This window comes from Chlamydomonas reinhardtii, chromosome 12 (genome assembly GCF_000002595.2).
Source record: "Chlamydomonas reinhardtii strain CC-503 cw92 mt+ chromosome 12, whole genome shotgun sequence".
Classification (NCBI taxonomy): Eukaryota; Viridiplantae; Chlorophyta; class Chlorophyceae; order Chlamydomonadales; family Chlamydomonadaceae; genus Chlamydomonas; species Chlamydomonas reinhardtii.
This window is the reverse complement of record NC_057015.1, coordinates 5,761,274-5,776,415: the sequence shown is the minus strand read 5'-3', so window position 1 is coordinate 5,776,415 and position 15,142 is coordinate 5,761,274. Positions and strand designations below refer to the sequence as shown.

The window sequence follows — 15,142 nt, the reverse complement described above, 5'->3', positions numbered from 1 at the left end:
CAATTCGGTCTGTCGGAGACGGGATGGAACCGGGCTCCGCACAGATCCGCCACATGACGATCCTTGTCCCAGTCTTGCATCGTGGCCCCACCTGTCCCTTATCGGTTTATCGACCGCGGGCAAGGGTGCCCAGTAAGGATTAGCATGCTTCACCGCGCAGTGCACGGGCGCGGCGCAGAAGCTTCAACTGTGGAGCTCCTGGGGACTCGACCAGGGGGATATGGGCCGATCGCGACACGACGGCGGAGGCAGTGCATCCGCTCACTTATGTGCCTTCACAACGTCTCAGGAATGAACCTAACCACATAAGCTCCTTACTGCAAAAGCACACTGCAAACCTCGTCCTGCCGCAGCGAAGCTATTGCCAGTCGGCAAGGCCAAAAGGACAATTGCGTATAATTGACATCTGTCATGACATGAAAATAGGTCTTTTCGTATAAATAGCACATAAGGGGTGGCTGTGGTGAAGATCCCAAGACCCGGAAGCATGTGCCACGCATAAACAACTTGAAACCTTGGGCAAATGACGCAGTTGGAGTCTGAAAGCACCGCCGGCGGCGCCTGCAAGGCGGGTGGGCAGGCGGTGTGCCAGCCAGCGACGCCTGACAGCGCGCCAGCCCGGCCCGGCAATTGCAGCGCCTCGCCCGCGCCGACCCTGGTCGCTGGCGCCGCGGTCGGCCTGACAAACCTAGGCAACACGTGCTTTTTCAATTCAGCTCTGCAGCTGCTACTGGCCTGCCCGCAGCTGAACGCGGCGTGTAAGCCCAGGCCCGCCTTTAGCGAGGGGGGCCCGGCGCCCCCCGCTCTGGGCAAGGGGCCCCTAGGCTTCGCGCTGCAGCAGGCGCTGCTGAATGTCAACGGTGAGGACGTTTGGATTTAAGGGAGGCTTAACAATACCCACTTACCGGGCTTGCTCCCGGCTGTTGGCCTGGGCAATTATTAAGCCTGGTCCGGGCCTGGACTTGGGACGGGCAAAAGATCCGAGGGGCGGCGGGCCCCCCCGTGCCGCCGTGCGACACGAACCCCCCCTGACCCCCCCCTGACCTTCACTTGCACGGCACGCCCTCTGCACGGCCAGGCCACCACGCCGGCGCGGGCGGCACGGCCGGCGCGGGCGGGCGGGGCCCCTACAACCCGCAGGCGCTGCTGGCGGCCGTGTGCCGTGTGGCGCCGCAGTTCAAGGCGAGTGCGGCTTCGGCTACGGCCGTGTGTGTGTGTGTGTGTGTGTTAAAAAACGAAACGAAAGCCCGCCCAGACGACGCCTTCGTGTGTGTGTGTGTGTGTGTGTGTGTGTGTGTGTGCTATGTGTATGTGTGTGTGTGTGTGCGTGTGTGTGTATGTGTGTGTGTATGTGTGTGTGTGCGTGTGTGTGTGTGTGTGTGTGTGTGTGTGTGCGTGTGTGTGTGTGTGTGTGTGTGTGTGTGTGTGTGTGTGTGTGTGTGCATGTGCGGGGTGAAAGGGGCAGGAGAGGGATAGAGTGCGTGTTGACAGCGAATCACGTGCAGTTGGGGCCGCGGCGTGGGAAACGTGGCTGTGTCGTGCGTGCCGCCCCCAAGGGTGCGCGCCGTGTCCCACCGGCTTCGCACTTGCACACCCAATCCATTTCGCGCTGCACACACGCCTTTCCCAACACCCACCCACCGCGCACCCACACCCACCCACCCACAGGGCAAGCAGCAGCACGACAGTCAGGAGCTGATGCGGCTGCTGCTGGACAACCTGCAGGTGGGGGGGCTGTGGTGGGGCTGTGGTGGGGCTGTGGTGGGCTTGTGTTGGGGCCTGTGGTGGGGCTGTGGTGGGGCTGTGTTGGGGCCTGTGGTGGGGCCGTGGGTGGCGATGGCTGCGGGCATGTTGGTCAACTTTGGGGGCTGTGTGAATTGGGCTGTGCGGCTGTCCTAGTGGCGAGGGCAGGATCAGGGGCGGGCTCGCGCCGCCATCCGGCCGGGCGGCTGGGCTCCGGTGCGTGTGTGCGGCGTGTGTGAGCATTTGTCGTTCGTGGGGACATTGAAAGGGTAGGGAAGCATGCTGGCAGCGGGCAAGCAAGCGTTGCCCTCACACAGTGCAAATAAGGACCTCGCTCAATTGGACATCCCTACTGCAGGAGGAGGAGAAGCGTGCGGCGGAGATGCTGCGGCGGCGCCCCAGCAGCAGCAGCGGCGGTGCCGCCGCCGCCGACACTGCGCCCGCTGGCAGCAGCCCACCGCCCGTGTCTCCAGCTGCAGCCTCTCCTGCTGCTACTGCCTCTCCTGCTGCTACTGCCGGATGCAGTGGCGGCTGTAGCAGTAGCAGTAGCAGTAGCAGCGGTGGGCTTGTGGCGGCGCTGTTTGGCGGCGAGCTGGTGTCCAGCATCCGCTGCGGCGGCTGCGGCCACACCAGTGCGGCGCCTGAGTCGTTCTTCGACCTGTCGCTGCCCATACCCGAAGATGTGCCGGAGCTGGGCAGGTGGGGGCTTGCGTGTGCGGGGTTTGGGGGTGTAGATACCAGCCCAAACTAGGGAGCGTTTGGGGGCATAATGCGCGTGTGTGTAAGGGCAAGGCAAGGTGTGCGACTGTGTGTGTCAATACACAATGGGCCATTCGCAAGCACAGGGCGGCGCACAGTATCTGTTCTGCAAACTCTGAACCATCGCCCCACGCCCTCCCGCTCTGTGGCCGCGACGCAGGGCTGACCTGAGGGGGGCACTCGCCAACGGCGCCGACGGCTCCCACACTGGCAGCGGCAGTGGCGCGGGCGCCGGCAGCTATCGACCCGACAAGCCCAAGAAGCTGAGCAAGAAGGCGGCGCGGGAGCTGGAGAAGGAGGCCAAGCGGGCAGCCAAGGAGGCCAAGAGGGGCAAGGCGGCGGCGGCGGAGCAGGGGCAGGAGCAGGGGCAGGGGCAGGGCAATGCCGGCGGCGGCGAAGGGACGGGTGGCAAGGAGGAGAAGAAGAAGAAACACAAGGAGGGCAAGGAGGGCAAGGAAGGGAAGAAGGAGAAGACAGAGAAAGGGAGCAAGAAGGGTGGCAGCAAGGGCGCACCCGATCTGGACGCGGCTTCGGACGGGGAGGCGGGTTCAGACGCGGAGGGGGGGCAGCAGCAGGCAGCGGGCAAGACCAAGACCAAGGACAAGACCAAGGACAAGGACAAGGAGAAGGAGAAGGAGAAAAAGGCAAAGAGCGGCAAGAGATCCAGAGGCAGCAAGAAGGCGGGCGGCGGCTCGGACGATGACGACAGTGGGAGTGAGGGCGAGGGCGGCAGCGGCCCCGGAGTGGTGTCGGCGGCGGCTGGGGAGGGCAAGGGCGGCGGCAAGGCCAAGAAGCTCACACCCAAGGTGAGTGGGCGACAGGGTGCGCAGTGGTTGTCACGTGGCCCACGTGACGTGCTAACGGACGTGCGGGGCGTGTGGTAGCTGGGTGAACGGGAGGGCCGCGGCAGTAGCAGCGGGATGGGAGGCGGGGGGCTGGAGGGGCGGGCGCCCCCTGTGTGTGTGTGTGTGTGTGTGTGTGTGTGTGTGTGTGTGTGTATGTGTGTGTGTGTGTGTGTGTGTGTGTGTGTGTGTGTGTGTGTGTGTGTGTGTGTTAAAAAACGAAACGAAAGCCCGCCCAATGACGCGACGGAGTTACTTACCGATACCCACCATTTTACCGAGCGTCGCGTGACTGTCGTGACCCAGGTAGTCATACTTGTGTGTGTGTGTGTGTGTGTGTGTGTGTGTGTGTGTGTGTGTGATTGGCAGGCGGACTAGTGGTTGGGCGGTTGCCGCCCGCCGCCTGCTTCGCGTACAGCAGCTTTCTTCACGCATGCCGCACCATGCATTACCGTATGCCAGTCCTGCCACTTCCACCCAATCCTCTCCCGCCTCCTAATACCTTGTCCCTTGTGCCTGATGCACGTGTTCAGCAAATGCGCAAGCTGGAGAAGGAGCAGCGCAAACAGAGCATCGCGGCCACACGCCAGGCCAAAAAGAAGAAAGGCACGCGCGACAGCGACAGCGGCAGTGACAGTGACGGCGGCAGCAGCAGCGATAGCGATGTGGGTGTGGGCAGCAGCGGCGGTGGCGCCAGCAAAGCCATGGGGGCGGCGAGCAAGGCGGCAGCCGAGGCCGCGGTGGCGGTGGCAGCAGGCAAGGCGGGCCCGTCACAGGCGCCCGCCGCGACGGCGGCTGCGCATCAGGGGGCGGAGCCAGCGAGGAGCTTGGCACAGCGGCAAGGGAGGGGCGCGGCGGCGGCGCCGGTGGCGCGCGGGGAGGCGGCGGCGGAGGAGGCGTCTGGTGGCGAGGGCTCTTCCTCGGCGTCTGATGGCGAGGCTGCAAAGGGTCTGCACGAGGACGCCCCGGCGGCAGCGGACACTGCTAACGGCACGGCGAACACCACTACCACCACCCCTACCAGCAACACCGCCCTCCGCCCCATCGCCGCCGCCACCACAAGCACGAGCGCCAGCGGCGCCGCCCCGGACAGCAGCAGCAACGGCGCCCACGCTGCGTCGCCGGCCCCTCACCCCTCAACCAACACGGCCACGGACATGGGCGCCAACAGCTCCACACTCGCCTCCGCGCAGCCCCTCACACCCGCCGCCGCCGTGCCTGCAGCGACCGCCGCCGCCTCGCCATTCTTGCGCTCCCCCACGGCCACACCCTCCCCCGCTCTCCCATCACGCGCGCCCGCGCCCGCCCCACCGGCGCCGCGGCCGCGTGTGTTGGACGTGGGCGCCTGCCTCGCCGCCTTCTTTGCGGCCGAGTCGGTGCAGTGGGAGTGCCCCCGAGAGCGGGCGGCGGCAGGCGGCGGCGGCGGCGGCGGCAGCTGTGCGTCGGCCTCGGGCTGTGTGTCGGCCGGCGGCAGCACGCAGCAGCAGCTGCAGCTGCTACTGCCGCCGCACCAGGCGTCCTTCACCTCGCCGCTGTACAAGTCGGTGTCGCTGTCGGCCGCGCCACTACGGAAGCAGGTGTGTGTGTGTGTGTGTGTGTGTGTGTGTGTGTGTGTGTGTGTGTGTGTGTGTGTGTGTGTGTGTGTGTGTGTGTGTGTGTGTGTGTGTGTGCCTGCGCGGAGGCACCAGTCCGCACTGTGGCTGTTACTATTACTACTGCTGGTGTTGGTGTTGGCGCTGGTGTTGGTGGTGACCACTTGACCACTGCTGTGACCGCGAGGGCCGACTGGCGCCGCCTCACGGTGTGGTGGCGGGTGGCCTCCTCGGCTCCTCGCAGCCTGGCTGCTGTGCCTGCGCTGTGACCCGCTCCAGCCACCCTCCTGCCGTGCCCCTGCCTGCCCTCCTGCCTTGCGCGTCCTGCCCTCCACGTCCTGCCCCCTCTGCCTCCTGCTGCCCCTCCGCCTGCTGCCGCCACGCCCCCTCCTGCCCCCTCTAAGCCGCTTCCCATCAGCCTTTATCGCTTGCATCGTTCGCCTTTGCCTGCGCTCCGCTGGCTTGGCTTGGTTCGGTTTAATCTAGAGCTGGTACTTACAAATCCCTCGTTTTCGTGGTTTTGGTTTAGTTTGGGCTGGTATTCACAACCCTCCCCCAAGATTGCTTCTTAAATAATCACGAATGTATTCCCCCAAGATTGCCCATCGTCTACCAATTCTTGGCTGATCATGAATGTAACCCCCATGCCACAGGTGTCTTGGAGCCCGGGTGCGCCCGAGGTGTTCCTGGTGCCGGGCAGTCGGGAGCAGCGCGGCACCGACCTGGAGGAGGCGCTGCGGGGGGCGGCGCCCTTCTTCAGGTGGGGGCGGGGGGTGGGAGGGTGGGAGGGAGGGAAGGATGGCGGCGGGTCTGGCGGGGGGAGGTGTGGGAGGGCGCACTGTGGGGCGCTTGCGGGGTGTTCACGCCAGGACCGTGTGTGTGCGTGTGCGTGTGCGTGTGCGTGTGCGTGTGCGTGTGCGTGTGCGTGTGCGTGTATATATGTGCTGCCCGCCAGTCCTTCAGCCCTTGCCTGACGTCGCCTGTGCTCCTTGCGGGACCCGGCCGCCTCTTGCCTCCGCACACCTCCTGTCAAACACACAGGCCCGCCAAGGCCCACGGCGCGTCCTTCATCATCCAGGTGCGCACACCCTGCCTCCCCCACACCCCCTGCCGCCCCGCACCCCGCCCCGCCCCGCATATCGCACTGCTGCCCCGGATATCGCACCGCTTGTTGTACAGCTTTCCTGACACCTTACCCTACGCACAATTAACACACACACACACACACACGCACACACACACACACACATAAACACATGCACGCACACACACGCGCACACGTGCCCGCCCCCGTCCTCCTCCCCCTCCTCCCCTCCTCCCCCCCCCTCACAGGCCCAGCTGGACCCGTGGGACACCGACTCCATGTACGTGCAGCTACAGCCCCTGGCCGGAACCACACGGGCAGCGGCACTCATGGCGGCAGCAGCCTCACAGGCGGCGGCGGCGGCAGCGGCAGCCGCCGGCGCCGACGCGGCCGCCGCAGCCGCCGCAGCCGCCGCGGCGGCCGCCGGCACCTCGCCGCTTCCCTCCTCCTCCCCAATGAGTCCCGTGCTGTCCACTATCCTCAGCAGTAGCCCGAGAAGCGCGGCGCGGCAGCAGCAGCAGGCGGCGGCGCGCAGCAGCGGCAGTAGCAGGTCGGCGGCGGCGGCGGCGCCAGCCGGCGCCGTCGGCCCGGGGCCGTTCTCCGAGCGCGGATTGTCGCTGGCGAAAGTGAATGTGGGCGTGGCGTGGCGCGGCAGTAGCGGCAGTAGCAGAGGCGGCGGCAGTAGCAGAGGCGGCGGCGGCGGCAGCGGCGAGGGCTCGGACGATGGGGCTCTGTCTCCGACGTCTTCGAGTGTGCCTGCTCGGGACCAGGGGCGGCGCGTGCAGGCGGCGGCGCAGCTGGTGATGGACTGCGTGGCGGACCTCATGGCGGGACCCGCGGGTGAGTGAGGGGGGGAGAGGGCGTTGGGGACAGGGGGGAAGCCGTTGGGGACAGGAGGGAAGCCGTTGGGGACAGGGGGAAGCCGTTGGAGACAGGGGGAAGCCGTTGGGGAGGAGGTTTGGGTGCTGAGGTGCGTGTGCCAGAGGGCACAAGCAAGGTCGCACAGCAGATTGCTTCTCGTGCACAAGAGTCGTCTGGCAAAAGTCGTACCGAGAACCCCACACTTGAACTCCCATACACACACATCATCACCCCCCCACACACACAGGCCTGCACCACCTGCTGTCCATGCTGGCGGGCGGCCTGACACTGCTGGAGGCGCCGCCGCCCGCAGCCGCCGCAACCAGCAGCAGCGCCCGCTCGCCGTCAGGCCGCGGCGGTGGCGGCGGCGGCGGCGGCGCCACCTCGCCCAGCAGCACCAGTAGCGCCGGCGGCGGCAGGACCAAACTGCTGCTGCGGGGAAGGTACCCGCCCAACACCTCGGCCGCGGGCATGGGTGCCAAGCAGCGCTCGGCGGCAGCAGCGGCGGTGGCGGCGACGGCAGACCCGGCCGGGGCTGCCGCCGCCGCCGCGGCAGGGGCGCAAAACGGCGGCGGCAGCGGATCCTCAGACGAGGCGGGCAAGGCTGGAGACAGCGACGACGGCGCCGCTGGCCGCGGCGGCATGCCCATCGCCGGCGCGGCAGTAGGCGCCGGCGCCGCGGCCGCTGCGGCGGCCGCTGCCCGGCGCCGCGCAGCGGCCGCGGATGCCGCCGCCTCCTCCGCAGCGGCGGCGGCGGCGGCGGCAAGCTGGGAGTACCCGACGGCGCTCCGGCGGCCGCTGCAGCACCCGGCGTTCGTACACATGGCGCTGCCGCCTGGATCCGATCTGTACGACAGCGAAGGCAGCGCCAGCTCCGGATCTGGATCCGGGTCCGGATCTGGATCCTCATCGCCTGGCGGCGCGTCGTCGCGCGAGGGCAGCGATGCGGAGGATGCGGCCGCGGCCGGCGGCGGCGGCGCTGGCGGCGGCGCCGGCGGCAGGGCGCCTGGCGGCGGCCTGACGGTGCGGGTGGCGGCGGCGGCGGCGGGGCGCACTGGCAGCCCTTGCTCCGTCAGCAGTGGCGTGCCGGACTCCTCCACACCCACCACCTCCGCCGCCGCCGAGTCCGCGTCCACACAGACCCTGGACGGCTCCAGCGCCGCCACGCCGCAGGCGGCGGCAGCGGCGGCGGGGGCGGCGGCGGCGGCGGCGGCGGCCGCGGCGGCCGGGCCGCAGTCGGGGGTGGCAGGTGAGGCCGAGGCGGAGCCGGGCAGTGCGGGCAGCGTGGCGGAGCGCGTGGCGGGCTCACATGCAGAGCTGGGGCAGGGGCAGGGGCAGGGGCAGCAGCTGCTGGGAGACGAGCTGGAGGCGCGGGCGGCCGGCGGCAGCGGCGGCAGCAGCAGCAGCTCCAGTGGCGGCAGTAGCTTGAGCTACAGCCGCGCGGACAGCAGCGGCTGCGATGTCGCGGCGGCGGCGGCGGCGGCGGCGGGTGAGGAGGAGGTTGCGGCGGCGGGCTCCCTAGCTGAGGCGGCGGCTGTAGCAGCGGCGGAGCAGCAGCAGCACGGAGTAAATCTAGACCCTGCCCTGCACCCGCACCACCACCACCACCACCATCATCACCATCGCCACCATCATCATCACCACAACTCCCACTCCCATGGCTCCGGGCATCACGGCAACGGTAAGGAGAGCGGCTCCACATGCCCCCCGCCGCCGGCCGCTGAGCCTGCCGCCACCGCCGCCGCCGCCGCTGCTACAGCCCCCACAGGCCCCGGCACGGGCAGTAGCAATAGCAGCGGCAGCGCTCCGCCCATGCTGGTGCGGAGTGTTGCGGCGCCGGCCCCGGCCGCGGCTTCGGCGGCTGCAGCTGCAGCTGCTGCGGCTGCTACAGCCAACGGTGTATCGCCGCTGACGCCGACAGAGAGCGAGGGTGTGTTTGACATGGATGACATGGTGTCGCCCTCGGCCCCGGCAGTAGCAGCAGCAGGGACGGCAGTAGCAGCAGCAGGGACGGCAGTAGCAGCAGCAGCAGCAGGAGCAAAGACGGAGGGGATAGCGGTAGCGGCGGCGCAGCAGCCAGCGCCCGCCGGCAGTAGCAGTGACAGCAGCAGTAGCAGCCTTGCCAACTCGGCTGCTACTGCCGCCCGGGCTGTGGGCGGTATCCTGGGGTTGCTGAGCCCCGTGGGCACCCTGGACGAGCACGGGCAGGAGCTGCCGCCCAAGGCGCTGCTGCTGGAGGCGCCGGTGGCAGTAGCAGCGGCAGTAGCACCAGCCGCCGCCACACAGCCGCTTCACCACCGCCAGGGGAACGGCTCCATCGCCTCCGCCTTCGCCGCAGCCGCAGCTACAGCCGCAGCTACAGCCGCAGCCGCAGCTACAGCCGCGAACGCGAACGCGACCCCAGCCGCTGCAGCGCCGGCCGGCAGCGCCATCGCCGATGCCGCAGCTGCTGACACCGCAGCCACCACCCCCACCAGTGCCATCAGTACCAACGCTGACGCCGACGCCACCACCACCACCACCACCTCACCCACGCCGCCAGTCCCGCCTGCCTCCCCCGCCACCGCCGCCGTCACGCCGCCGCCGCCCAGCCGTGTCGCCGCCGCCACTGGCACCAGCAGTAGCAGCCCTGGTGGCGGCGGCGGCGGCCTGCGGTCTGCCGGCTCGGGCCGCGCCTTCCTGCGCGCCGCCGCCAAGCAGTACCACCTGCGGCGGGCGCCCGAGCTGCTGGTGCTGCACCTGAAGCGGTTCGGCATGGACGCACGTGGGCGGCTGAACAAGATCGACAAGCACGTGAGTGGCGAGACCAGGGGCGCAAGGGGGTTGCAAGGGGTTGCAAGGGGGGAGTCAGCGCGCTGTCATTGCCACGTGTCATGGTGAGATGGAGATGGATCACGCCCGGAACCGCCCGTCCTCAGTACGGGACGCCCAGTGCCACCCACGAGCGCCCTTGTGAATCGTCACCCGCAACACAACGCACACCAACACATGACTCGCAACAATCAGAGCTCAGCACAACTCACAACATCAACCGACAACATACGACAACAACCTGCAATACACACACGCACACACACACACACACACATACACAGGTGGCATCGCATACACTGTCCTACGCGTAATGTTTTCCTTGTGCTCTTTAACACACAGGTGGCATTCGACTTCACACTGGACCTGGAGCCCTTCCTCGCCCAGGCCCGGGCGGCGGAGGCACAGGCGGCAGCGGCAGCGGCGGAGGCACAGGCAGCGGCGGCGGCTGCGGCGGCGGCTGAGGCTGGGCCGGGGGTGGTGGGCGCGCGCACAGAGCCGGGCAGTCAGGCGGAGGAAGCGGGCGCGGCAGCGGCAGCCGTGCAGCGGGTGCAGCAGCCGCCACAGGAGCCGCAGCAGACAGACAGCAGTCCCTTCACAAGCAGCCTGGTGGCGCCCAACGGCACCGCCGCCGCCGCCGCCGCCGCCGCCATCAGCAACGGCCACGGCTCGGCGCCACCGCACCCCAATATTGGCGATGGCGGCGGCGGCGGCGGCAGCGGTGATACGAACGGCAACTCTGGCGGTGCTGCTGCCGCTGCTGCCGCTGCTGCTGCTGGCGGCGCTGGCGGCTGTGTGTACGACCTTCTGGGGGTGGTGGAGCACTCGGGGCAGCTGCGGTACGGGCACTACGTAAGTGAGGGAGGGGGACAGGGGGGAAAGGGGGAAGGGGGCGAAATGCTGCGTGTTTCGTGCCGGCGTGGGGCGCAGTGCCGGCGTGATGGTGGAAAAGGGCCGGAGGATGGATGAGGGATGAGGGGAGAGACGGATGAGGGAGGGATGGAGAAGGGATGGAGGGACGAGGGAGGGAGGGACGGGCTGTCAACGTGCAGGTCCGGCTTGCGGCGCCCGTCCTCCCATGCGCCAGTCTCCGGGTCCTTATCAACAGCACCGCTACTGGGTAGGAAGTTGGGAAGCGCCGGGGCTATCGAGAGCCCGACTGCTCATCAGCCCTGTCCTTCATGCGCCTGCCTGCCTTGCGCCCCAACCGCCCGCGCGCTATTTCCGCCTGCTGCCGCGCGTCGCCTGGCAGGTGGCGTACGTGAAGCGGTGTGTTGGTCGTGCCGGCGGCGGCAGTGCGCCGCAGTGGTACCACGTCAGTGACACCACGGTGAGGGGGGTGAGAGGAGCGAGGGGGTTGAGAGGGGCGAGGGGGTTGAGAGGGGCGAGGGGGTTGAGAGGGGCAAGAGGGGGGCTGAGGGGTGCGAGGGGAGTGAGGCGCGAGGGATTGGGTGGGACATAGGTGGGTGCGTAAGGGCACTCCTGGCGGACGGGAGTGGAACGCGCGAGCACTCGGCCCTCTCCGCCTGCGGCAGCTCCCCGGTGACCGCACCGGCGCGCTCTGAGCCCACCCCCACACCCCCAACCCCCATACCCCAACCCCACACCCACACACGCACACATCCGAACACGTGCAGGTGCGGCCGGTGGCTGAGCCGCAGGTGCTGCGGGCCCAGGCCTACCTGCTGCTCTACACACGCCGCCAGCCGCCCCCCGGCGGACCCGCAGCCGCCCAGCACACCACAACAGCAGCAGCAGCAGCAGCCGCAGCAGCAGCCGGCCAGCGCCCACCAATCACTGGGTCAGCCGGAGGCGGAGTTCAAGGAGGTGGAGGAGGTGGAGGAGGTGGAGGAGAAGCATTAACAGCTGACACCGCAGCAGCCGACGCAACCGTCACCACTGATATCACCGATATCGCCATTTCCCTTCCGAACTAGCGTTTAGGAGTCTTGTGTCAGAGCGGGTGGGGACCCGTGTAAGATACGGTACGGTGGTGGAATGAGCTAAACATGGGCGCCGGCGTGGGAGCTGGTGAGCGACTGCAAAGTGTGTGTGCGCGTGTGAGGAGGGGGCGCAAGCCGTAAGGTAGCAGTGAGGGAAGCAAACCGCGCGCATGTGCGCACATGTCTTCACCGCATCGTGGGAGCCAAGGTTCATTGACGCGCCTAGCTGCATATTACTTAGGGGGGCACTGCCTGCTACTTCTACTTCATTCATTGTGTGTGATGAGATGTGTTGGGGGCGGCTGCGGCGCACGCACGGCGGGAGGGCTGCATGTGAGCACACAGCGGGCAGCGGAGCAGGAATGGACAGCGGCAGCTTTTGGGCGCCCTGGGCGGAGATTGCGGCGGCCGCTCTTGTAGAGGCTGCCGCCCTTTGGCGTGTACGTTGCTGAGGCGCCTAGCGGGTAGTGCCATGCTCGTCGTAACGTAGATCGAGGCCTAGGCGTGGACGTGTGGAAGAGCGCGACGCCGAATTACAAGGTGGTGTGTCAGCTCGCGCGACATTGGAATGCGAGAAGGTGCAAGTTGCTCAGGAGGCCGTGTTCGAGTGTGTGGCGTTCCTGTCAACGCCGCTGTGTTGTTGTGCGCTCGCGGCAGCGCCAGCCAAAGGCCCTGACCTCCGCCACACAGCACCAGGCAGACGTATTCATCGACGATATGCTCAACAATGCGAAACCGAGAAAGCAAGCGAGCACAACGTACTATACCACAGCAGTGTGTGGGCAGGGCAGGACCCCGCCTGCCGCCGCTCCTCAGCGCTCCTGAACCACGTCAGCCAAGCATATCATTATAAAGCGAATCACGAGCTTCCGAGCTTATGCAGAAACTATCCGCACATACATACAAAGACAACACCTGGTATTGGAATGTCACAGCGGTCGGCAGCTTCACGCGCCTGCCATGTCACAGGGCGGATTGCCGCCAATCACACCCGCCTCTGCGACCCAGGCGAGGCGGGGGGCGGCTGCACGTGCCGCGCTCAGTTGAAGCGGCAGGGGCTCTTGCACTTGAGGGTGCCCTGGATCTCACCGCCGGGGTAGGCCACTGCGTGCGGTACGTGTTGGTGGGGGAGGGACGGGAGGTTGTGAATACCAGCCCAAATTTAACCAAGGAGGGATGGAGGGAGGGGGGGTCGAGTACGACGAACTATTACGTAAATCGAGGCTCAGGCGGGAGTATGTGCTGTCACACCAGGAAGGGAAAGGAGGCGACGCGGACCCGCGAGCGCGGGCTCGGGGTACAGGCACCTCCACACCCGCCACACCCACCGGTGTGCACATTGACGTACAGATCGCCTGCGGGGTGTGGTGAAGTGTCGGGAGGGGGGAGGTGTGGGTAGGGCGGTGTGTGTGGGTGGGGGACAGCGGCAGAGCTCAGGGCTGGGGAGTGGCGCACGCCCGTTTATGGATGCCAGTGCACGAAGGATGGAGGCTGCCACGTGCCAGGCAGGACACGGCACGGCATCCGCGGCGGCGGCGGCGGCACTGCACATACACCGACACACATGTGCGCCCGACAAACGCTGGCCACTGCGCCGCCACTCCCACCACTCCGCCAGCGCGTGCCTCATCACGCACACACACACACGCGCACACACACACACACACACACACACACACACACACACACACACACACGTACACACGCACACACACACACACACACACGCACACACACACCAGCACCCACCATCGCGCAGCAGGGTCAGGAAGGTGTCAAGGCTGGTGTCCCAGTAGCCAATGTCCGTGGCGTTCCAGGGCCGCTCAAAGCTCACCTCACCCTGCGCGCAGTCAAGTGTGGACAGCGAACACGAACATCGAAGTGCGCACATGTCACAAGCACACACGATACACACACAGAAAATTTCCTTTTGCTATTGTTTAACACAGAGATTGTTAAGGGCACCAAGCCATGCCATGCCATGCCCGTCGCAACCCCCCTCGCTGCGGCCGTGGGACCCAGCCACAGCCATTAAATTTGCGGAGGAACAAATCCCGTCAACGGCGGGACCGCGGCGGCTCCCAGGCCGCCCCCACCTTGTTGTAGGAGAAGGGCGGGTTGAGCAGCACGGCAGTGCGGGGGGCGGTGATGCTGGGGAACAGGCCCAGGCGCTGTGTGTGTGTGTGGGTGGGGGGGAGGAGATCAGGGAGGCGTGTGTGTGTTTTGAGGGGGGGAGTTCATTCCAGAAAAACTAAACCAAGTGGGTTGGGTTGGGTTGGGGGGGGAGTGGGGGTGAGAGCAGGTGGTCAGGTGATGGGCGGGAGGACCGAGGCAGGAGGGGGGGGGCTGGCGTGCGGGCTGGCGCCTCGCGTGTATGGGTACGTCGGTGCTGGCGTACGTCCATGCTACCTCTTTGCATGCCACCCCCACAGCCAACACATACAGTACCGGTACTCACAATCGGATTCTTGGCAGTGGCGTTCATCTGTGTGGGTCGAGTGGGGGTGGGGGCGTGGGTGGGGTTGTAGGAGCAGCGAGGGTGGGGAGGGCGGGGCAGATGCATCAAGTATCACGCGCGGACTGCGCGGCGGCAGACTGGCAGCTGATCCGTCTCCTGTACCCGCATTCGCTCCCAAGTCCTCTGCGCCTGCAAACCGTGTGGCGTGCTCCAGAGCCAGGGTAGGGGGCGTTGGGGGCCGCGGCTGCGCCGCTGCGTCCGCGGACCCGCTACTACTCGTGGACTCACCCAGTGCACGTGCGCCATGGTGACTTTACGCAGCTTGCCGGTGAGCTTGATGTAGGAGGTGTAGGGCCCGCCCTGCAGCGGCAGTAGACGCAGTGGCGGAAGCAGCGACGACAAGCGTTAAGCAAGAGAGCGTTCCTAGCGTCCAATCACGAGGCGGACGAAGGCATTGGCCACGTGTGCACACACGCATACTAAGGGCAGGCTGCTGGGCAGGCGTGGCGAAACCAGACCAGGCAGTCAAGCTGCACACCTTCTCAAGTAGCAAGTAGGCGTATCCCTTGCCTCCGCTGCTCTGCGAGCGGCAAGGGGAGAGATTTGCCGACCAACAACATGCATGCCCTTACATCCCTAACCATCAGGGAGATACAGCAGCCAGCTAAGCACACTCCGGACGTATCAAGCATGCATCTATGGTAATTTGCAGCGTATAGAAGGAGTGGCGAGACAGGGGCGGAGCCACACAGACAAAACTCTTGACATCTTTCGTAGAATGCTGCCAGACCTTGACGCCAGCGGCAGCCTTCAGCTCCGCGGTCGCGAGAATGGCGCCCTTGGGCGCCTTGGGGTACTCGCTCTTGCTGGACTTGCTGCTCTTCTTGTAGCTGCTCTTAGCAGCCGCGCCGGAGAGGAGGCACAGGAGCGCCAGCAACGCCGCAGTGGCGAGCTTGGTGTGTGGCGAGCCCATTCTTCGGTTCTGCGTTGTAACTGTGCGAAGCGCGCTAGGTTCGGAGTGCTGTGCGGGGATAACGCGCTTGGGGTAT

General features: G+C 66.8%; 2 protein-coding genes across 2 annotated transcripts; one reads left to right on the top strand and one right to left on the bottom strand.

Moving 5' to 3' along the window:
- The first annotated feature begins 301 nt into the window (after window positions 1-301).
- Window positions 302-12,377, top strand: CHLRE_12g533250v5 (uncharacterized protein). The gene is made up of 13 exons (XM_043068600.1): window positions 302-860; window positions 1,079-1,182; window positions 1,669-1,725; window positions 2,102-2,442; window positions 2,663-3,308; window positions 3,878-4,921; window positions 5,590-5,696; window positions 5,978-6,014; window positions 6,269-6,860; window positions 7,129-9,674; window positions 10,035-10,544; window positions 10,945-11,022; window positions 11,330-12,377. The coding sequence occupies exons 1-13, from the start codon at window positions 524-526 to the stop codon at window positions 11,627-11,629; spliced, it is 6,699 nt and encodes a 2,232-aa protein (XP_042918695.1). The 5' UTR covers window positions 302-523; the 3' UTR covers window positions 11,630-12,377.
- Window positions 12,378-13,399: 1,022 nt separating this feature from the next.
- Window positions 13,400-15,121, bottom strand: CHLRE_12g533201v5 (uncharacterized protein). The gene is made up of 5 exons (XM_043068599.1): window positions 14,884-15,121; window positions 14,632-14,673; window positions 14,382-14,453; window positions 14,094-14,120; window positions 13,400-13,806 (listed from the first exon to the last, which is right to left on the bottom strand). Exons 1-5 carry the CDS (start codon window positions 15,064-15,066, stop codon window positions 13,693-13,695), a joined length of 438 nt encoding a protein of 145 aa, XP_042918694.1. The 5' UTR covers window positions 15,067-15,121; the 3' UTR covers window positions 13,400-13,692.
- Window positions 15,122-15,142: the final 21 nt, after the last annotated feature.